Source organism: Hypomesus transpacificus, chromosome 8 (assembly GCF_021917145.1).
Source record: "Hypomesus transpacificus isolate Combined female chromosome 8, fHypTra1, whole genome shotgun sequence".
Classification (NCBI taxonomy): Eukaryota; Metazoa; Chordata; class Actinopteri; order Osmeriformes; family Osmeridae; genus Hypomesus; species Hypomesus transpacificus.
Window position 1 is genome coordinate 12,494,770 of NC_061067.1, and position 22,433 is coordinate 12,517,202.

Genomic DNA, 22,433 nt, shown 5'->3' on the forward strand with positions numbered 1-22,433 from the left:
TCAGGGGCGGAGCTAACCTGCAGTGTAGAAAGTCAGGGGTGGGGCTAACCTGCAGTGTATAAAGTCAGGGGCAGGGTTGTGCTGGCTGAAGGAGGCTGCATCCAGGTCATTGCAGATCTCTACATTGTCTCCTGCTAGTAGATGAACGGCCACCTGGTTCTCTTCCTTAAACACCTCCCTCTGCAAAGACACACTCAGCAGGAGCATGAAGTCATCTGAATAGAGGACAGGAAAAGAGGAGGATGAGAGGACAAGTAGAGGAAGGAAAGAAGAGGACAAGGGATAGTTTAGGTCTAATGTAGAATTAGAAGTGTGATAGTATTGTATTGTAGCAGTACTTACAGAGCAGGAAGAAAGGGTTGGGTCTTGTGTGGTAGTCAGGAATGTAGAGCCACTTGATGACATTGGAGTCCATGTTGGATGATGGAAACCTCCAAGGGTAGTCTGTGTAAGTACAGCCCTCTGGTCAGGGTGTGTGTATATGTGTAGGTGCATGTGTGAGTGTTTATGAGTGTGTATACATACTGTACAGTATGTGCACGTGTGTGAGAGTGGCGTGTGCGTCCGTTTGTGCACCTTTGCATGCTGCAGGGGGGACACCTATGCAGAGCAGGTACTGCAGAGTGAGCAGGCAGGACAGAAAACAGCAGTAGCAAGGCCAGGCCTGGGCAATGGACTTCCTGTGGCGATGGGAGATAATGGCGATCAGGCCAAAGGCGTGGAGCATGGCATAGAAGTCCATCCTCTGGCCAATCACGTTCACCGCCAGCAGGAAGCACGTCTGTGAATAAGACAGACAGGATGTAAGAGATACCTGTAGAAGGAGACAGGATGTAGGAGAAACTTGTAGAAGGAGAGACAGGATGTAAGATATACTTGAAGGAGAGACAGGATGTAGGAGAGACTTGTAGAAGGAGAGACAGGATGTAGGAGAGACTTGTAGAAGGAGAGACAGGATGTAGGAGAGACAGGATGTAGGAGAGACTTGTAAAAGTAGAGACAGGATGAAGGAGAGACTTGTAGAAGGAGACAGGATGGAGGAGAGACTTGAAGGAGAGACAGAATGAAGGAGAGACAGGATACAGGAGAGCCTGATGGAAGAGAGGGAAAGTATCATACCTCAACACCAAACTTGTAGAAGAAGTAGTTCACAAAGTACTTGGCACAGTTCATGATGCCGTCGTCGAGGTGTTGCCGTGTGATGTCATGGAAGATGGTCCTGGTGGTGGGTGGAGTCAGCTTGTGTTGGAGGCGGTGCAGCATCTGGTGTCTGTACACCGTGATCTCAAACACCAGCAGGGCCAGCATCACCAAGTTGTTCTGCGCATCAGCATGAGGGGAGACAGAATGGATGCATGGCTCTGGCTGTGTGTGCACACGTGTGTGAGTGTGTGGGTGTGAAAGAGAGAATATATGACAGAGTCAGAGTGTGCGTGTGTGTGAGCCTCACTTTGAGGTTATCCAGCAGAGGTGTGGCCTTACGAAGCCCCACCCAATGGGCGGGGTCTATAGGTGCATTGTAGAGCAGTGAGGCAGAGAGCTCCTCCCTCTGAGCGTTGCTATAGTTACCAGGCTGGAGGCACAGGGGGGGGGCCGGGTTAGTTACACCTCAACGACTGCCACACACACATACACGCGTACACATGCCAGTCCACTCATACACACACCAGAACACAAATGCCAGCACACACACGCTAGCAAACACACACACACACCATGGAGCAGTTCCTGTAGTAGGTGTAAGGCTGGATGGAGCTCAGCTGGTACAGCATCTTGCAAATTATGATGATGCAGGTCCACACCGTGCACACACTGGAAGCCAGTGGGCGGAACTGACTGAAGGGCAGAGAGAAGGCCCAGCTCACCACAAACACACTGTTGAACAGGGACACCTGGACACAAACACACACACGGTCAGAGAAGTGACCTGTACAGACATATTGTATCTCACAGTGTCCTGCTATCACCTCCCCCTCCCACCCCGCATAATCACACCTCCCCCTCCTCACCTCTTTGACCGACACCCAGATGATGTAAGCGGAGACGATCTTGATGATGTGCAGTTCCAGGAGCCACCACACGAGGAGCTGCAGCCGCTGGACGTACTGCAGGAACTGGAGCAGGAGCACGCTCAGACGGTCTCCCACCAGCCGCCATTTACGCCTGAGGTCTGGGGAGACAGAGAAGTACTGATGTCCACTGAGGTGTTCTGGTTAAGTCAAGTCTTTCATTGTCAGATGCACAGAACAACACAGAGTCTGAAATTCTTAGGACAAGACCACGCAAAGCAACTTGGCATAACATAAAATAGAAGTACACAGAACATAGATTACATCTATGATAAGTTCCTAATATACAAATAATATACAATATTCAATACAGTATACTAAACTTCTAAAAACACATAATACACATAATAACCATACTGATCTTATAGACCTATACTAACCTAAGACAAGTGAAGTACAATAGTGCAGTATTGCTGATAGTGCAACCAGTAGCTGAAATAACCTATACTAACCTTGTAAACCTATGCTAACCTAAAACAAGTGAAGTACAATAGTGCAATATTGCTGATAGTGCAACCAGTACCTGAAAGTGACAGTGTGTAAAGTGACTAGTGAGAAGTGTATCAGTGTCCATATCAATGTCCATTCAGAAGCCTGATGACCCTTGGAAAGAAACTGTTGTACAGTCTGCGTGTGCGAGACCGAATGCTTCGGAATCGCCTGCCAGAAGGCAACGGGGTAAAAAGACGGGATGGGTGGTAACAGTCTCTTAGAATCCTGCCAGCTTTCTTGAGGCATTGTGTGTGGTAGGTGTCCTGTAGGCCTCGGACCTACCTGCCGATGATGAACTCAGCAGACCGGACCACACTAAGTAGGGCCTTGCGGTCCCTGTCTGTGCAGCTCCAATACCACACTGTGATGCAACCAGTCAGTATGCTCTTTATAGTGCATTTGTAAGAGTTAGTGAGGATGACATGAGTCCATGCCAAACTTCTTCAGTCTCCTCAAGAAGAAAAGGCGTTTCCGGGCCGCTTTGACCACCTTGTCCGTGTGAGCAGACCAGGTAAGATCATTGCTGATGTTCACCCAGAGGAATCTGAAGCATCTGACCTTCTCCACTTCGGATCCATTGATGTTTAGGGGTGCATGCTCCACCTCCTGCCGCCTCCTATAGTCCACAGTCATCTCCCTAGTCTTGCTGACATTGAGAGAAAGGTTATTGTCCTGACACTATGATGTCAGGGTATCAACCTCCTCTCGGCAGGCTGACTCGTCACTGTCAGAGATGAGGCCCACGATGGTTGTGTCGTCAGCAAACTTAACAAGAAGGTTGGAGCTGTGCGTTGCTGCACAGTCGTGAGTGAACAAGGGGAACAGGAGAGGGCTGAGCAAACAGCCCTGGGGGGTGCCTGTGTTGGTGATCAGTGTGGATGAGGTGCGGTCACCGATTCTCAACAACTGTGGCCTCTCTGTCAGGACGTGGAAGATCCACTTGCACAGGGAGGTGCTTAGTCCCAGGTCCACAAGCTTGGAGATCGGTCTGGAGGGGATGATTGTGTTGAATGCTGAGCTGTAGTCAATGAAAAGCATCCTCACATACGTATTCCTTTTGTCCAGGTGGGAGAGAGCGGTGTGCATGGTCAGGGCGATGGCATCGTCTGTAGACCGGAATACATACTGTAAAGGGTCCAGGGTGGGATGCATCGAGGAGCAGATGAATGATTTGACTAGCCGCTCAAAGCACTTCATGATGACAGAGGTCAGTGCTATCGGGCGATAGTCGTTCATGCAGGTGACCTTGGTGTTCTTGGGCACAGGGACAATGGTGGTCCTCTTGAAGCAGGTGGGGAGTACAGACAGGCTGAGGGAGAGGTTGAAGATGTCACTGAAGACCCCTGCTAGCTGGTCAGCGCAGCCCCTGAGGGCCCTACCTGATATGCCGTCTGGGCCAGGTGCCTTGTGAGGGTTGATCTTTTTGAAGCAATGCCTCACCTCAGCTACAGTTAGTGTAGGTACACCACTGGCTAGGCCTTCAGGTAGCTCCACTGCAGGGGGGTCACTGTCCCTCTCAAAGCGAGCGTAGAAGGCATTCAACTCGCCTGGCAATAGAACAGAGGACTGGGTCTCACTGTAGCCACTCCCTTTGTAGTCTGTAATGGCTTTAAGTCCACTCCACATGCGCCTGGGGTCAGAGCCATGGTAGCTGGACTCCACCTTGGTCCTGTAAGCCCTTTTCGCTGCTTTGATCGCCTTAAGAAGGTCGTATCTGACCTTCTTGTACCGATCAGGGTCCCCAGAGGCGACAGACCGGGCTCTCTGTCTGGGGAGATTGTTTTAATCATTGTTTTTCTTTACATTAACATTTACATTACATTTATGCATTTAGCAGACGCTTTTATCCAAAGCGACTTCCAAGAGAGAGTTTTACAAAAGTGCACAGGTTACTGATCATAACAACGAGATAGCCCCAAACATTGCAGGTAGCCAAACATGTAGCATACAATGGGAAACCAAATAAGGAAGAACAATAACAGCATGTAGCTAGACAAGTTACAATTAAACAGCAAGAACCTCAGAAGTGCAAGAGTTTACCTGTGGAAAAAGCAAGCAACAATAATATATTTCACAGCGAGTACAATAATTTTAAGACAATTACAACAAACCAACAAGAGCAACAAGTCTCTCAATAAGAGTCATTGTGATTCTGGGGGAAAACTAACATCCAGCCAATCATTCCTAAGTGCCGTTGTACTCCCGGAACAAGTGCGTCTTGAGCCTTTTCTTGAAAGTGGTGAGACAGTCCTTCCAATATGTGTTGAGAATCCATAGGCCATGCTTTGCCATAGCCCTAACCCTATACTGCCTGGGCATGCTAGGTTTATTGACAGTAGTGATGGGAAGTTCGGTTCATTTTACTGATTCGGTTCTTTGAATCTCGTTCAGTAAAATGAACAAATCTTTTTTCGAGTCATTCGTTCATTTCAACGGGGTGGGGGGGTGGGGGCTATACGTCCACTGCAAACACGTATGATATTCTCATGTAGGTTAGTGCATGACATGTGCACCAGCAGATACTATTTCAAAATAAATTCCTGCATTAAAATAATGTATCATGAGTTTGTATGATTTGGTCATGTATTATCACACTAGCATTTAATTATCACATCAAACAATTACACTGCACTAAACTATAAGTGTAAATGTAAAGTGAAAATAACAAAACCAGTCAGTATGATGACTTGAGCGAATATCATTCATTCACGTCTTACTAAAACAGCGGCCACGCAAAAGAGAATAAGGAAACTGTTTCCTCTAATAAAAAATACAATGCTGGTCACGTGAAAAATTATCCAAAGACTCGTAGAAAGACCGAGTCGGGAAAGGAACGAATCGTTCGTTTCCTCTAGCTACAGAGCCTATGCAGGTCACGTGAAAAATGATCCAAAGACTCGTAGAAAGACCGAGTCGGGAAATGAACAAATCACTCGTTGAGAGACTCGTTACTCCCGAGTCCTTATAAGGATTCGTTCAAAATGAACGAATCGTTCATGAACGACACATCACTAATTGACAGCTCCTGCAGCCAATCCTCAAACAAGAATGATGACAGCTTTTTAGTGTAACCTAGCTTGAATATATTAATGCGGTGTCACCTTCCTATATTGATCCTATGAGTAGAAAGGATCAATTTTAGACAATAGTTTAGCAATCACTATTGCTAATGTTAGCTAGTACATCTTTGCCAATGGAGTTTTTTTCACAACAGTGCATTACTTGTTAAAGGAGCCCGTAAGAACTGCCAGTTAGCAGCAAATGTTTGTGCAGTGGTCAATCCAGGGCTCCATTCAGGGCCGGCCCAAGGCATAGGCGAACTAAGCTGCTATCAGGGGGCCCCCAAGAGCACATTAAGTTACAGCTTAATTTTAAAATTATATTATGTTAATGCTAATTATACCATGGTCTGGGTGAATACTCAATTCTGATTGGCTGCAGGGGTGTACATTATAGGGTGATAAGGGACACCTACTGCGTCATTGCAGAAAAACGGTCTTTTCACCGTTCTAAATTATTCCGCTTGCTACACAGGAGCCTGTACAAAATATCTTAAATATGTAACCATAACAACAGTGACGTGGTCAAAACCTCCATTTACAATAAGTGAAAGACTTTAACAAGCTAACTTGTATTTACAACAATGAGTGACTTCAATATTTATTTTAACCTATTTGAAAAATGTTTCTTTTCTGAATGTAGTGTGTCAGTGTCACGTAACCGCTCATCTCACATCCCATTCGCTATTCACCTCGCTAGTCAATCTACTTCAGACAGTCTGCCGCTAGCAGCAACTTGATTTTATTTGGGGACAATAACATGGCTTGATAGCTGGCTAGTCTTGGTGTTAAATATACTGTCAAATTATAATCACTGATTGGAGAACATGTTAACTTTGATGCGATCATCTCACATCCATTTGCTATTCAACTCGCTCCACAGGCTGCGGCCATACTGTAGCCCTAGTAGCCTACTAGTATATGGCCGATATCGTTCGTGAAAATCTTGATATTGATTTTGGGACAGTGACATGGCTGGTTAGCTAGCAAATCTTATTGTCAAACATACTGTAAAATTATATTTACTGTTTGTCAACCGTACACAATGTTATTGGCTTTGAATCCTGCTAGCATAACGTTTGCTTTTGGGCTAATAGCTCAGCCAAAGGAAAGTGATGGTTCTATGGTGTTGTCAACGTACGAAACGAAGCGGTTCTGTTGTTGATCGTGCGTCAAAGGCTGCCGTAATCGTAGATACGCGCAGTAAAACAGAGAAAAAGGTCAAAACTACATTGGGTGATGTAGTTATCCCAAAATCGTTTTATAGTGATGCTCCAACTGATGCTGGTATGTTTACAAGGCATACATGTGTTCAACGAGGGTTTGATCATGTTCAACTGTCTATGTCTGATGCAAATGTCCCGGCACAGGTTGAAGCAGGAAGTCTGTTCAGCATCATGCAATGTCAAAACGACTTAGCTGAGTTTCTGATAAAACAACAGTCATTATCGGCTCTCCCATCTATGAACATCCCAGTCTATAGTGGCGATCCACTCGAATTTATCTTTTTTATCCGGGCATTTGAGCATGGGGTAGAGAGTAAAACTCCGAATGACAGAGATAGGTTGTATTTCTTAGAGCAGTTTACTCAGGGGCAACCTAAACTAGGCTACTTGTACGGCGTTGTCAGCACATGCCTTTTGACAGAGGCTACAAAGAGGCCAAGAAACGATGAGATGGATAGCCCTAGCAATATGCGCACCATCCTATCAAAACTTCCATTCAGATGGAGAGAAAAATTGAGAATTATGGCTTGTGAATATCAAGAAAGAACAGATTTTCTGACCTGGCTGGTTAGCTAGCAAATGTTGACCGGCTGGCAAGTGTGAGGAAATGATAGCATTATACTGCTGATCAATGCTGCTATACCAATCAATATCTAATATGAATATGTAAACACACATGTTTTGTAATGCTAATAACTAAGATACAAATATTGAATGTGATCAATTGATTTAATAAAGTAACAGATAAGAAACATTGAAATGTAACTTTGGTGTGTGGACAAGAATGCAGATGTCAGGCAAACTGACTTGGGAGGCGAGTTTGTGACGCTCAGGGACTGGTGTGAGCACAATGAGCTAGTCAGCTCATGGGAGTAAAAGTGTCAACTTGGGAGATAAGGTGATGCTGGGAACATAACTCTTCTCTGCTTCAGGACGAGTCAGACCGGACAGTTCTTACTATGGATAATATGCCCCCTTCCCCTGGAGACCCTGCCCCCCCCCCCTTCTCACTGGATGCTCCCCTTCTCCTTGGAGCCCATCTGCCCCTTTACATCATCTGACCTAGGAGTGGTCTTACCCTCTCCCCTTCCCCTTGAAGACCCCACCCCGTATATCATCAGGACCTCGAGATGACCTGCTCTCAACTCTGGAGAACTCAAACCCCCCCCCCCTTGGATTGCATCAGACCTGTGGGTCTTGTCCACCCCCCTCCCTGAACAACACCAGACCTGTGGGTCTTCTCTGCCCCCTCCCTCTCCTAACATCACCAGGTCCGTGGACTGCCCACCTTGCGCCAGCATGAACGCCCTGGACATTTAATTGGTTAACAATAGCCACCCCAAGGTCTCCTGACCAATGGCCACTCACCAGACCTCCCTCTCTGGGGAGTACAAGATCTGTCTCCCAAGGGCGGGGAGACAGAACTTGGGAGGGGCAGAACTTTCTCTGATATTCTGTCACGACCACTTTCTCAACGAAGGCCTTCGTTCGTTCTAATCTTATACTCTGTTTTGGTGGGACGACTGCTTTTGCATCATCGACTGATTCATTGTACTAGACTACGGACATCTTGGTGTGTTGTTTTCATTGTGTATCTTGTGATTGCATCATTACTAATTAAACTACAAGTAACATGGTCCGATGCTTAACCGTGTATCATTCTTCCTCTCAACACCCAGTTTACACTATCCTTAACACAAGGAAGATAATAGCCTACTCCTACTGGTTTAATAAATTATCTTCGGGGCCTGCCTTTGTCAGCACTCATACAGCAACAACGTTGTCGATTGATCGAGAACAGAAAAGATCAGTCGGCAATCCCAATCTGACACGGCAAAAAACAATGTCACAAAAAAGGACATATTCCTCTGGTGCAGAGAAAAGAAAACAGAGGAAGAGAAAAAACAGCAAGATCAAGGTATGTTTGCATGATTAATTACTGTATTTTAGTGTAACACTTAGCTAGACTAGCTAGCTAACAAAATATAACAATAGCTTGATCCCCCCCGTTAAAATGGGCATTTCTTTTGCTAGTATGCATTCACCTAGGTGGATTTACCTGAAGAATTGTGCGAAGAATTGTGGTTTCAAGTCTAAAGATGGCTTGCTGCTGTGTAAAATCATTTATGTTGATAAATGAATATTCTTATCCGTCTACTAAGTACTCATATGAATCTTCCGTATAGTAGGAGCACTGTTGAAATATTTTGGAGCTGGGTCACAACCAACGCCTCCTGCCCCAAGTGCCAGTGCTACAGTTGATGATACAGCAAGTCCGTTTTCAACAATCCCAGATCAGTATATATTGTAGGTATTTAATTCAATATCAGTTTTGTAAGAAATAAGAAAATACTGTTTATCTTGAAGTTATTGAAGTTATTGGAGTTGAATGTTTTGCACTTTTGCACATTGCTAGTTTAAACCATAAGCTATTAAAGTGGTTAACTTGTGTACAATAGATGCATTGTCTGGTTTATTTAACTACTTGCCAGTACACCACATTAAGTACACCACTTAATACTGTAAGACTTTGAATACATAAAGATCAAATCATCACCTTACCAATCTTGTGGGTTTGCTTCTGTTAAAATTAAAAACTGTATAAGGGTGAAATCAATGTTATGATGTGAGCAACACAACTAATAACATTGCTAATTAGTGCATTAGATTAATAGTGTGCGAATAATCAAGCATAAAAAATCATCAATTATATTTGCGTCACAGGGGGGCCCCTAAATCAATTCTGCCTAAGGCCCCATAAAGGCTTAGGCCATTGCTTAGCACAGCTCAACATGGCATTTATATATAGTTATAGGCCTATTTATTTTCCCAAATGCAAACCACTCATTCAAACACTGTCACATGCAACACTGCATGTGGGTCCTGAGCAACACACCTGCTGATTTTCAACTTTATAATGCCCAGTTCTTGCAATAGTTAGAGACACACATACAGAGATTTCAGCCTTTATAGTCAGAAATCCCTTCCAGGGGGGATGGGTAAGGTTGACTGATCAGATAGTGACAAGGTCCACTGATAGTGGTTAGTGGGCAATAATAGTGTGGCAACTAATGTTGCCATGGCAGCAGCTCCAGCACAGACAAACCTATAGTAATATCATCTCCATGTGCCCTACCGGTGTCGTCCTCTGGTGGGGTCTCCTGATCCACACTGCAGGGTTTGCTTTCTGGCTGGCCAGGTACCATATCTCTCTTCTTCTCCATCCATTCTTTTTTTTCCTCCTTCTCCATGTGTTTTTCATTCTCCGCCATTTCCTGTTCCCCCCCCTGGTCCTCTTCCGTTTGTGGTAGGTGGATGGGGGGCTTGGCCAGAGAGATGTCAGCCAGACTGCCATCTAGATGGACCAACCTAAAGACACACACACAAAAACAGATTCAGAGACATAACCCTCAAACACACACGGTGCTAGAGCCAGTATGGGTCAGTCTTAGTCCCTACCGTGTGATGGTGCTGCTCTGCTTGTCCAACACAGTCTTGATGTCGGTCAGAGATAGGAAGTCATCGTGGAAGTAGTGGAGATGCAGCACACAAACCAGCAGGAAGGAGGCGGGAACAAATATCCTCGTAAAGAGAGCGGGAACCGAGAACCTCTCCAGACCCAGGTCCTCCAACCTGATCTCACACACACACAAACACACACACATACAGTAGAATATGGATCAGATGTGCATAGCTCTACAGCATGTCAAAGGTCAGAGTGGAGGAACAGGTTTGCATTGCCCACATCTCAGCTACCAGGCATGGTGAATAAAACTAATACTACAGTGCAACCAAAACATTTCAATTGCAGTAAGTAGGGGGAACACAAACAAGGGGAACAAAAAATTATACTATTGTGCATTCTCAATTATTTATCTACAGAGCAACAACAGAACTACAGTGCATCAGTACTCATGAAGGAGGTTGACTCCCCCCGGTACCTGTCTTTGCTCATGCCAGTCAGGCGGGCCCAGGCCTGCAGGGAGGAAGGGAACTGGAAGGTGTACACCAGGATGAGCACCAGCATGGTGTACACTACTACCGACATCCAGAAGTACTTCAGCACACGCCGCCACCATTCATAGTGCACCTGAACACACAGTCAGTAGAAGAAAAAAAAAGTATTCAATTAAACTACAGAAACAACAGAAAAGAGATATGTGCGAGTAACTGTGTTTGGAAGAGATTGTGTGTGTGTAAGAGTGTGTGTTTGACCATGTTACCTGATAGAGTGCCACACAGAAGAGGAACAGCATCATGTAGATGATCTTGTACATGACAATACGTCCCTCGAAGCTGACGAAGAAGAACATGCCTCCACATACATAGATCCAGTACTTGACAAACATCCTGATCACTGTGCTGCCTAGCAACGCCATCACCTCTCTCTGACCCCCAGCCTGCTCCTCCTCCTCTACACACATCAGACATCTCAGGTCAGCGGCTAATATGGATAGACAGACAAGCAGATGGGAAGACAGATAGACAGACAGGTACAAAACTGACTCACCCTTCCTGTGGGCTTCTATCTTGATGTCAGAAAGCCCTTCCTCCTTCTGGCTTGCTTTCCTCTCTGTCAGGGACTGTCTCAGGAGTAGCCAGAAACTCAGAAGACACAAGATCTACACACAGAAAAAAAGTTAGTTGACTGCAGCTGCAGTATGAGAGGGTCTAGTCGGCCATGCTTTGTACCTTGCTGTGTAGAGTGCTGTGTATTGGGCAATTCCAGCGTTATGGATGGGACATTTGTACTCAAAATGACAAGAAAAATGTATCAGTAAAACAAAGCTTCTTACAATATTTAAATTAGTCATGCACATTCTGAAAGTACTCAATGGGTAGAACAGAGGAGGCCAATTTTTTTTGCAACAAAAAAAAATTCAGACACAAAATTATTACAAAAACACCTGCGTTATGGATGTGACGAGAAATTACAGTCATTTTCTGGAGACTGTACTTTTTTCTGTAACTCTGTGAACCCTTAAGTCCAATGTAGAAAGTTTGATATTGACAGGATCATGGAGTTTTAGGTGAACATAAAAATAGCAATTTTTAAAACATTTAGTCTTTTATGCAGAATTTTATGAAGAAAAACCTGCGTTATGGATGTGATATTATTCTGTTATGGATGTGACGTGTCTGAAATACACACAGAATCTGTTGGGAAATCAAGAATCAAACTTTCACAGCGCTTTTCTCAACATCTAAAATAACTTGTGAAATCTTTTTAACATGAAGAAAACCATCTGAAATGTCACTGGAGATTTTCAAGATGGCCACCAAAATAGCATTGATAATGACATTTTGGGCCCTATTTTAACAATCTGAAACGTAAGTATCAAAACGTGAAACGCAAGTGACTTTGTGGGCGGGACTCCGGCGCTGTTGCTATTATACCGGCGGGATAAATGACTCTGCGCCTGGCGCAAATCTAAAATGGGTTCGTCTGAAGTAGCTACATTACTCATTGGTGTGGTTTGGGCGTAACATGCAATAAACCAATCAGAGCAACATCTCACATTTCCTTTAAGAGTAGGCGCGCTTGTTATCTTGCGGATTGCTATTATAACGGAATTTGCCACAATTGTTAAAAATCAAGTTCACACACAGAGGAGTCAGATGGCTGAGTGGTGAGGGAGTCGGACTAGTAATCAGAAGGTTGCCGGATCGATTCCCCGCCGTGCAAAATGAAGTTATGTCCTTGGGCAAGGCACTTCACCCTACTTGCCTCGGGGGAATGTCCCTGTACTTACTGTACAATCGCTCTGGATAAGAGTGTCTGCTAAATGACTAAATGTAAATGTACAGAGACTCATGAAACTCTTTTCAATCATTGACATGGAAGAAATGTAACGTAGCTTGCAGGAAAAGGAGCCTGGCCTCGCCAGTAGTGCGCACGAGCCAAGCATGCACCATTAAAATAGCATCTGAATAACGCGCTATTGACTTTAGACTAACTTTTTCCTGGTCTGTGGTGGAATTGTTTTTTGCAAACTGCAAAATAACACCAAGGAACGTTTGCGCCGGAACACGCCCCCTCTTTTCGCTGAACTGCCCTGGGAGCGCAAGTTCCTTCCCTAATTTACCGAATTGCGTCTGTGAAGGGAAAAGTCTGCTTTCTGTTGAGTCAGTTTTTCTTTTTTTTTTCTTTTTTAGAAAACCAGCATTTCGGATATGACGTTTGAACATCATGTGACCCGTCTGGAACAGTCTTCTGCAAATTACATAAAACGCCTACATGAATAGTGATTTTCCACATTAAACTATTAATTAAGCACTGAAATTAAAAACACTGAGTTACAAAATAAACTGTGTGAAATACCCCTAAAACACAGTCAATGACCCCTTTAAGACATCTTTGATCGAAGCTGTCAACTCTACCTCAGCTTGATCCGATAGGTAGCGCGAGCAAATTACAGAGCGCCGCCTTAAATGCCTAAACCAATCGAGTCCCTCGAGCACTTTCGAGTTGCCTCTCTAGTAGGAAGTAAATATTACAAACATGGAGCGGGGATCGAGGTTATGGCAAAGACAGTACTCGAAATGTCAGTATCACTGGAGAAGATGTCGATCGTTGAAGATGTTTAGGCTATATCATGTTACCCATGATTCCGACTATAATCATGACTGGAATGTCTGTTTCACTGAAACACGTTGGTGAAAGGGGTTATAACAGCCGAAAACACGATTGTTAGCTTTGCCGTTTCATTTGAGAACATTTCCATTGTGTTGTGAACAGTGTATTGTGAAGATTTACATTGTGTAGCGTCCGTAACGTCACGTCCATAACACATCAATAAAGTTTTTAAAAGTAACAAAATGGCAAGATTTTTTTAATAAACTAACCATTGGTATAAATAAGCTTTGCACAGAAACTTTGGATCTTGTAGCATCAGCAGTTTGATAGGCATAAACTTATTCTACAAAACGTTACGGACGTGACATGGCCTTCAATCATTCCCTTGTCAATCAAGAAAATGCTAAATGGTAACATTTTATTGACCCCGTTCTTGAAATGGTACAAAACGGCCATTTGACAAATGTTTTTTTTGCATGAGTGCACAACTTGTATATTATGTAAAAGAGTGCAATTGTCTATAAATTTAGATCAGAGTGGTTACATGCAACAAAATGCAGACCTAAGTGAACATTTTAACAACCGTTATATTTGTGTGTTGGCACAACTTTTTTTTTCTCTGATAAGGGTGACCTTTGCATGGAATTGCCCTATTGTGTTATGTACAGTGCTGTGTACAGTGCTGTATAGGGTGCTGTGTACGGTGCTGTGTAGGGTGCTGTGTACAGTGCTGTGTAGAGTGTTGTATTTCAATGCTGTATACAATGCTGTGTATATCGTATTTTTCAGAAATAAAGCCACGGCTTGCACCCCGATTTTACAGTTTTCTTGTGGTTATACGGCTTATATTTCGAAACAGCTTATTTTGGGGCGCCGTTTATAAAAGGTTGCACGTCCGTTATTCCTGCTCGGTTTTCGCACATTTCGCATAAATAAATGCAGCAGAATTTTCAACTGTCACTTTTAAACATTTAGAGGGAAATTCATCTGTTCATACATGTCATAACTTATTCAGACGTTCTGCAGAATGCAAAATATAAAAATAATATTTTATAGAACTGTTAAATGTAAATGTTAAATGTAAATGTTAACTCAATGTTAAATGTGTAATTCACACATTTCCATGCCCCTAGTGTTTTCTGGATTTTTATGGAAACCACGTGATTTTTCACATAGAGGTCTTTCAAAATGTCAAGTCCTGAAGAGTTAGCAGTGATAATTGAAAGAGCTGTTGCAGCTGGTGTTAGGACAGCTCTTAGTGACCGACCTACACCAAGCACATCTTCCGAAACAACAACCACCACGTCATTGCCATCGGTAAGTACTGAAATTATGCGTTTTATAAAATGGAGGGGTCTTAGGGTTTAAGGTCAAGAGCGTTTGGAAGCTAGCTAGCTCCTTTAAATCGCCAGCTACGGAATAGCGAACCTTTAATTTTGAGAAAGCACTTAGAAAAGTGGGAACATAGGGCTGTGGGAATATAGGGCTGTGGGAACAGGCACGCTCCCGGGCTGAGGACAACATCTTGTTTTTTACCTGAGGACAACATAGTAATGTTGGGCTGAGGACAAGTTCAAGTTCAAGTCTTTTATTTGTCAGGTACACAGAACAACACAAAGTCACTTTGTAACACAAAGTTACAAAGTGACTGGGCACTGAAATGTTTAAGACAAGACAACGCAAGCACCTGGCATAACATAACATATAAGTACACAGAACATAATTTAAATAAGTGAACTTCCTAAATATACAGATAGCAATAAATAATCGGCTATACTAACCCTAATACTAAAACCTCCTAAATTACAGATAACAATAAATTGTACACTATACTAACCCTAAATGCACATAAAACCTATTTCAACCCTATAACCTATTCTAACCTAAGTGGAGTACAGTACAATAGTGCAAATTTGCAGATCAGTGACTAAGTCAATGACCATACAGGAGCCTGGTGGCGAGGTACAGTGAGGTACAGTAGTGCAATGTTACTGATAGTGCAACCAGTAGCTGAAAGTGACAGAGTATAAGTGACTAGTGTGCAGTAAATCAATGTCCATATAAGTGTCCATTCAGAAGCCTGATGGCCCTTGGGTAGAAACTGTTGTCCAGTCTGCGTGTGCGCGACCGGAAGCTGCGGTAAAGCCTGCCAGAAGGCAACGGGGTAAAGAGACTGAAAGATGGGTGGAAACAGTCTCTTATAATCCTGCTGGCTTTCCTTAGGCAACGTGTGTGGTAGGTGTCCTGTAGGGCTGGGAGCTTCCTGCCGATGATTAACTCAGCAGAACGGACCACACTTCGTAGGGCCTTGCGGTCCCTGTCTGTGCAGCTCCCATACCACACTGTAATACAACCAGTCAGAATGCTCTCGATAGTGCATCTCTAAAAGTTTGTGAGGATGACTGAGTCCATACCAAACTTCTTCAGTCTCCTCAGGAAGAAGAGGCCCGCTTTGACCACCTTGTCCGTGTGAACAGACCAGGTGAGGTCATTGCTGATGTTCACACTGAGGAACTTGAAGCAGCTGACCTTCTCCACTTCCGATCCATTGATGAGTAGGGGTGCATGCTCCTCCTCCTGCCGCCTCCTATAGTCCACAATCATCTCCTTGGTCTTGTTGATGTTAAGAGAGAGGTTATTGTCTTGACACCATGATGTCAGGGTGTCAACCTCCTCTCTGTAGGCTGACTCGTCACTGTCAGAGATGAGGCCCACGATGGTTGTGTCGTCAGCAAACTTAACAAGGAGGTTGGAGCTGTGCGTTGCCACACAGTCGTAAGTGAACAAGGGTGAAACAGGAGAGCGCTGAGCACACAGCTCTGTGGGGTGCCTGTGTTGGTGATCAGTACGGATGAGGTGCGGTCACCGATTCTCACCACCTGTGGCCTCCTCGTCAGGAAGTGGAAGATCCACTTGCAGAGGGAGGTGCTTAGTCCCAGGTCCACAAGCTTGGAGACCAGTCTGGAGGGGATGATGGTGTTGAATGCAGAGCTGTATTCAATGAACAGCATCCTCACATATCAGGGACAACATCAGGGGCCTCATGTATAAACATTGCGTAGGCACAAAAAGCTTGCGTACGCTGGTTTTCTGGCACACTTTGTGATATATAAAGATTTACTTGACGCAAGAATGTGCGGGCCGTCACTGAAAGTTTTGAGCAGATGTGAGAATGTGCGGACCGTCCGCAAAGTCTTGTCTGGCTCTGCAACATGGCGAATTGTAACTGAAAAGTGCCGAAACTCACCATTACAAAATAAAGTTTCCACTACTACGTTTATGACGTTGACGATTCAAAAAACATAAAAATAAAAGTTTGATCATTACCGTGGATGATCACATCAAAATGCCAAAACACAAATCGGGAAATGCTATATAGCCTCCTGTTTAATCTGCCACCACTTAATAACTTCTTTTAAACTTGAGGGTGTCAAACGAACGACAAAATCACTCAGGAAATGCATGTCACGCAAACCTGCCATGATGTTACGATGCACCACCACTCGTTTCTTCATTTAAAGTTTTACATCGGACCATTTTTTCTTAAAAAAAATGTTTAAATAACTAAACCTATAATTATCACTTGTAAACTAATATCATTCATGTCTTATTAAACCTAGTCACGTGAAAGTGATCGAGGTAAACAAATCCGTTTCCTCTTCTGAGCCTATGCAGGCAGGGGCGGCGCCAGCAAAATGTTTATGCAGGTGCTAAGGGGGTGCTAGATCATTGACAGGGGGAGCTGCGCAATTTTATATATTATATATATAAATATTCAGGGCCACAGTGGGACCCATTTTCAGCCCGACAGTGTAATGGCCAAAGCCAGCCCATCCCCCACCAGGGGCCGAGCCATACGTTTAACAATCAGATTAACCCGAACCTAGAGCCTGGAACCTAGTCAAGGTTTTGATGCGAGAACAGAAACGATTCGTTCATTTTGACTGGGTCTTTGGATACGGATCTTTGGATCGTTTTTCACGTGACCTGCATAGGCTCAGAAGAGGAAACAGAAAGGATTTGTTTAGTTCACTTTCGCCTGACAAGGTTTAGTAAGACGTGAATGATATTTGTTCACAAGTAATAATTACAGGTTTAGTTATTTTCACTTTTTTAGTACTTTACTTATAGTTCAGTGCACCGTAACTGTTTTCCGTGATAATTAAATGCTAGTGTGTTAGTAAATGACCATTTCAAATCATACAAACTGTCATGATACATTATTTTAAAGCAGGAATTGTAGGTGCTGGTTTACATGCACTAACATGAGAATATGATATGCGTTTGCAGTGGACGTATTTAAGCCAGGGAATTGGCTATAAAATGTCGAGCAACACCCCCCCCCGCCCGCCCCCGTTGAAATGAACAAATGACTCGAAAAAAGATTTGTTCATTTTGCTAATTTGGAGGATAATTATTGTGCAACTGGCAACACTGAGAGGCAGTTGACCAATGACAGTTCTCTATACAGTCAGAGCTCGAGCAAGAAGGTGGAACGCAAGGGAGACACCCTTTCCAAAACTTGTAAGTTTTTAAAAGACACAGAGAACCACAAATATCCAATAAGGCAAAATCCCAGACAATGTTGGAATACCTGCCGGATGCATTTTTTAGGTCTCGAAAAGAGGACATGTCTGGGTAAAAGAGGACGTCTGGTCACCCTAGTTTACGTTACATTATTAACTATCAGAGCTAGCTAGGTAGGTGGTATTATTTTAAGCTCACTGATATTTGTTTGCCACAGGAAATAGATTAAATGATGACCCAAACAATGACACGAGACCCAAAGAGGAAAAATCATCAATCAGCTCCCCACCTCCATCAGGGACACTGACTGTCTCCCCACCTTCAAGAAAAGGCTCAAGACGCACTTGTTCCGGGAGTACAACGGCACTTAGGAATGCTTGGCTGGACCTGATGTTAGTTTCCTCCAGGATCACAATGACTCTTATTGAGTGACTTGTTGCTCTTGTAGGTTAGTTATAAGGAAGTTAAGTCTTGTACTCGCTGTGAAATATTTTACTGCTGATTGTTCTTCTACAGGTACAGTCCTGCACTTTTTGTGGTTCATGTTGTTTTTAATTTATAACTTGTATAACTGCATGCTCTTATGGGTCTTTCCTTTTGGCCCTTGTTTAGTTTTTTCATAATGTATGCTTCATGTTTTGGCTGCTTGCAATGTTTGGGACTACCTCGTTGTTATGATCAGTGACCTATGCTCTATTGTAAAGCTCTCTCTTGGAAGTCGCTTTGGATAAAAGCGTCTGCTAAATGCATAAATGTAAATGAAACGACCGGCTAGAGTTGCCGCTTGCAGTTGGGGAGGAGTTAAAAAATGCCTCCTTACACTTAGACATTCCAGGTGGTTTGCTGTGTTGGCGCTGTTTTCTTACTTTACTTTATTTATAATTAAACGTAGTCTTTCTGTTAGTGAAGAGGCGGACTAAAACCCTTTCTTCAACACATTTTAAATTCAATTAAACCTTTTGGTCCGGATTTGAGTATTGGCGAAACTGAAGGTGTCAGAATAATTACAAAACACGTGTCAAAGTTGTCGTGTGTGAGTCTGGCCAATCATGAAATAGCTGAAATCAGAATCAGTATGGGATTTATTCGCCATGAAAGTTTGCACAGACAAGGAATTTACTTTGGCAGGAAGGTGCATACAATAAACATATAGGAACCAAAAATTTAAATATGTGGACTATCTATACTAAGGGTACACAGGGTACATAAACTAGCAGTACTAAGTGGAATTAGTATTAAATAAAATGTACATTAAAATAAAATATAAGTTGTCATAAAATAAAAGTTACCACTTACAATATAAAAATACAAATGTACAAGATACAATTGTGTAAATGTAATGTGTTTTAAGTAGTCATTAGAGTCCGTGTGGACCATTGGCCTTGTTGAAGAGGCCAACAACGGAAGGGAAAAAACTTTTTTTGTGGCGTGAAGTATTGGTCCTGATGGACCGCAGCCTTCTGCCGGAGGGGAGTGACTGAAACAGGGAGTGTCCAGGGTGGGAGGACTCGGCCACAATCTTCCTCGCTCGCCTCAGGGTCCTCGAGGTGTGCAGGTCCTCGAGGGAAGGGAGATTGCCGCCAATCACCTTCTCAGCAGTGCGGATGATACGCTGCAGCCTGCTATTGTCCTTGGCAGTGGCAGCAGCGTACCAGACGGTAATGGAGGAGGTGAGGATGGACTCAATGATGGCTGAGTAGAAGTGCACCATCATTGTCTTTGGCAGGTTAAATTTCTTCAGCTGCCGAAGGAAGTACATCCTCTGTTGTGCTTTCTTGATGAGGGACCAAGTTCCCACTTGAAGTCCTGGGAGAGGATAGTGCCCAGGAAGCGGAAGGACTCCACAGTGTTGACTGGGGAGTCACGCAGGGTGATGGGGGTGAGTGGGGCTGTGTTCTTCCTGAAGTCCACAACCATCTCCACTGTCTTTAGAGAAATTGAGCTCTAGGTTGTTCTGGCTGCACCAGGTTGGCCGCTTCCCACCTATAATCAGACTCGTCTCCACCAGAGATGAGCCCAATAAGGGTGGTGTCGTCCGCAAACTTTAGGAGTTTGACGGACGGATGAGTGGAGGTGCAGCTGTTGGTGTACAGGGAGAAGAGCAGAGGAGAAAGAACGCAGCCCTGAGGTGATCCAGTGCAGATAGACTGGGAGTCAAAAAACTTGTGTTGCCACAAGTCTTGTGCTCCCACAGTGCTTAACGCACTGCTTCCTGTCAGAAAGGAAGTCTGTGATTGAATCTGTCCTTGTCCCCACTCCTAAACGCGGCCTCTTTGTCCAGCCACAGCCCTCCGAGTTTAGCAGTAAACCAGGGGTTGTCGTTGTTGTAGCTCACCCTGGTGCGTGTTGGTATACAGCAGTCCTCACAGAAGCTGATGTATGATGTCACAGCCTCCGTGAGCTCATCCAGACTATCGAAGGCGGAGTAGAGTCAGTAAAGTCCAAGCACGCCCGCAGATCCTCCATAGCCTCACTGGTCCACTGTTTCGATGTCCTCACTGCAGGCTTACAGCGCTTTAGCTTCTGCCTGTATGCAGGAATCAGGTGGACCATGGCATGGTCTGAGTGACCCAGTACTGCTCGGGGAACCGCATTGTATGCTTTACTGATTGAAGAGTAGCAGTGATCCAAAGTGTTCCCTTCTCTGGTAGGGCATTTGATGAGTTGTCTGTATTTGGGGAGTTCCTGAGTGAGATTGCCTTTGTTAAAGTCGCCTAGCACAATAACCAAGGAATCCGGATTTTCATGCACAATTTTCCACGCACAATATCTGGTTGGCGAGCACACGTTGAGCCTCGTTGGCGCAAGCCTGAGGGGGCATGTAGACGCCGACCAGTATGAATGAAGCAAACTCACGTGGCGAGTAAAAAGGTTTACAGTTAATAAAAATGATTCCAGATCAGGAGAACAGTGCTGCAGAATCACTGTCACATCTTCACACCAGCCACTGTTAATGTAAAAACAAATACCACCACCTTTCGTTTTGCCAGAGAGCACAGGTTCACGATCCGCTCTCAGTAGTTTGAAACCTGTTCGCTGTAGCGCAGAGTATGGGATCAGTTCACTCAGCCATGTCTCCGTAAAGCACAAAACGGAAGATGAATGAAAGTCTCTGTTTTTCCACACCAGTAGCTGAATTTATCCAGTTTGTTGCTCAGTGAACGCACGTTGGAGAGAAATATCCCCGGTAACTGAGTCGCACTAGTGCACCGGCTCGTTTGCCTCTCCTACGGCGCCTCGCTGCTAGGACAAAGCCGAGGGTGGCTTTGACTATAATTCCCTCTAATTCTGCCGCTGGAAGCAGAAAAGTGGGAAATAAATCCACAGGAGTTGTAGTCCTGATGTTTAGAAGTACCTCTCGTTAGAGAACCGCGAAAATCTTGGCAGAACACTGAATTAACAGACAAAACGAGACAAAAAAGAGCGCACCTAGCGACCGAGGCAGCCTTCATCGGTGCCATCTTGGATCATTGATCAGCTGTGTCGTCATTTAAACCTGTGCAGTTGCTCTTGAGAAAATGCGCTAGGCTACACAGCCGGCAGTTCTCGAATCGAGGTACTTTGATGGATACGTCACAGTGACCTAGCCTCAACGCCGTCAAAGAGTATCGTCTCAAGTCGGACAAAAAGTCTAACCAGAATTCACTGCTTCAAATCAGCCAGCGGCGCTGCATGAAGTCGAACACACCTCACGCTCTTGGTACCCAGAATGCCCTGCGGCAAGCTGGGCATTCTACGAAGCTACGAAGTTAAGGACATTAGCTTAGTTAGATAAGCATTGTTTGGAGTTCTATTGTTGTGTTTGTTCTGTTTTCATATGTGTAATGCTATGGTCTGTAGTTTAGATAATTTTTGTGTTCACCCAGATTGAGAATGTTGTCTAGGTAGATGGCTATCCAAGCTGTCCAATGAAAAAGTGCTTCTGGGGGAAAAACAGTCGTGAGCATGATTACGCTCAGCGCTACTCGGTGCTATGGTATCTTGTTCCCTTTAATGTGCAGCCTATATTCCAGTGCAGCCTACACTTCGATTTACAAACACGAAGCTCCCATTCTGCTGTGTACAGTATCGTGTACCTTTGAGGCCAGCTCTCTGAACGGCACTTCCCTCTTCAGGAAGAGCCCAGGGAGGGGCTGCATCAGCTCAAAGCTCCAGATGTACTGCAGCAGCAGGAGCAGTGTTCCGTACACGACCATGAAGGGAGACGACAGAATAGCGTAGCGTCGCCGGTCCCTCACCATCCACAGCACACATGACCACAGCAGCAGAACAAAGGTCAGCCAGCTCACATACGTGATGCTCCACGCCTGGGGACACACGTTGGAAAGGTGGAAGGATGGACCCAGGGATGGAGGGATAGAGAGATGGGTGTATGGATGGAGGGATGGGTGTATGGTTGGATGGAGGGAGGGATGGGTTTATGTATGAATGGATGGAGGGATAGATGGATGGAATGATGGGTTTATGTATGAATGGATGAGAT

The 22,433-nt window shown here is 44.4% G+C and overlaps 1 protein-coding gene across 3 annotated transcripts in view; it reads right to left on the reverse strand.

The window, feature by feature from the left end:
* Window positions 1–22,433, reverse strand: part of LOC124470080 (piezo-type mechanosensitive ion channel component 2-like) — a 180,005-nt gene that overhangs the window by 51,714 nt on the left and 105,858 nt on the right. For all 3 annotated transcript variants that reach the window (XM_047023792.1, XM_047023791.1, XM_047023793.1), the window contains 13 exons: window positions 22,027–22,257; window positions 11,357–11,468; window positions 11,070–11,260; window positions 10,788–10,936; window positions 10,306–10,479; window positions 9,983–10,215; window positions 2,010–2,170; window positions 1,716–1,892; window positions 1,451–1,573; window positions 1,120–1,320; window positions 577–781; window positions 343–444; window positions 50–215 (listed from right to left, as the gene is read on the reverse strand). In XM_047023792.1, coding sequence (XP_046879748.1) covers window positions 50–215; window positions 343–444; window positions 577–781; window positions 1,120–1,320; window positions 1,451–1,573; window positions 1,716–1,892; window positions 2,010–2,170; window positions 9,983–10,215; window positions 10,306–10,479; window positions 10,788–10,936; window positions 11,070–11,260; window positions 11,357–11,468; window positions 22,027–22,257 — 2,225 coding nt within the window. The remainder of the gene's footprint in view (window positions 1–49; window positions 216–342; window positions 445–576; window positions 782–1,119; window positions 1,321–1,450; window positions 1,574–1,715; window positions 1,893–2,009; window positions 2,171–9,982; window positions 10,216–10,305; window positions 10,480–10,787; window positions 10,937–11,069; window positions 11,261–11,356; window positions 11,469–22,026; window positions 22,258–22,433) is intronic.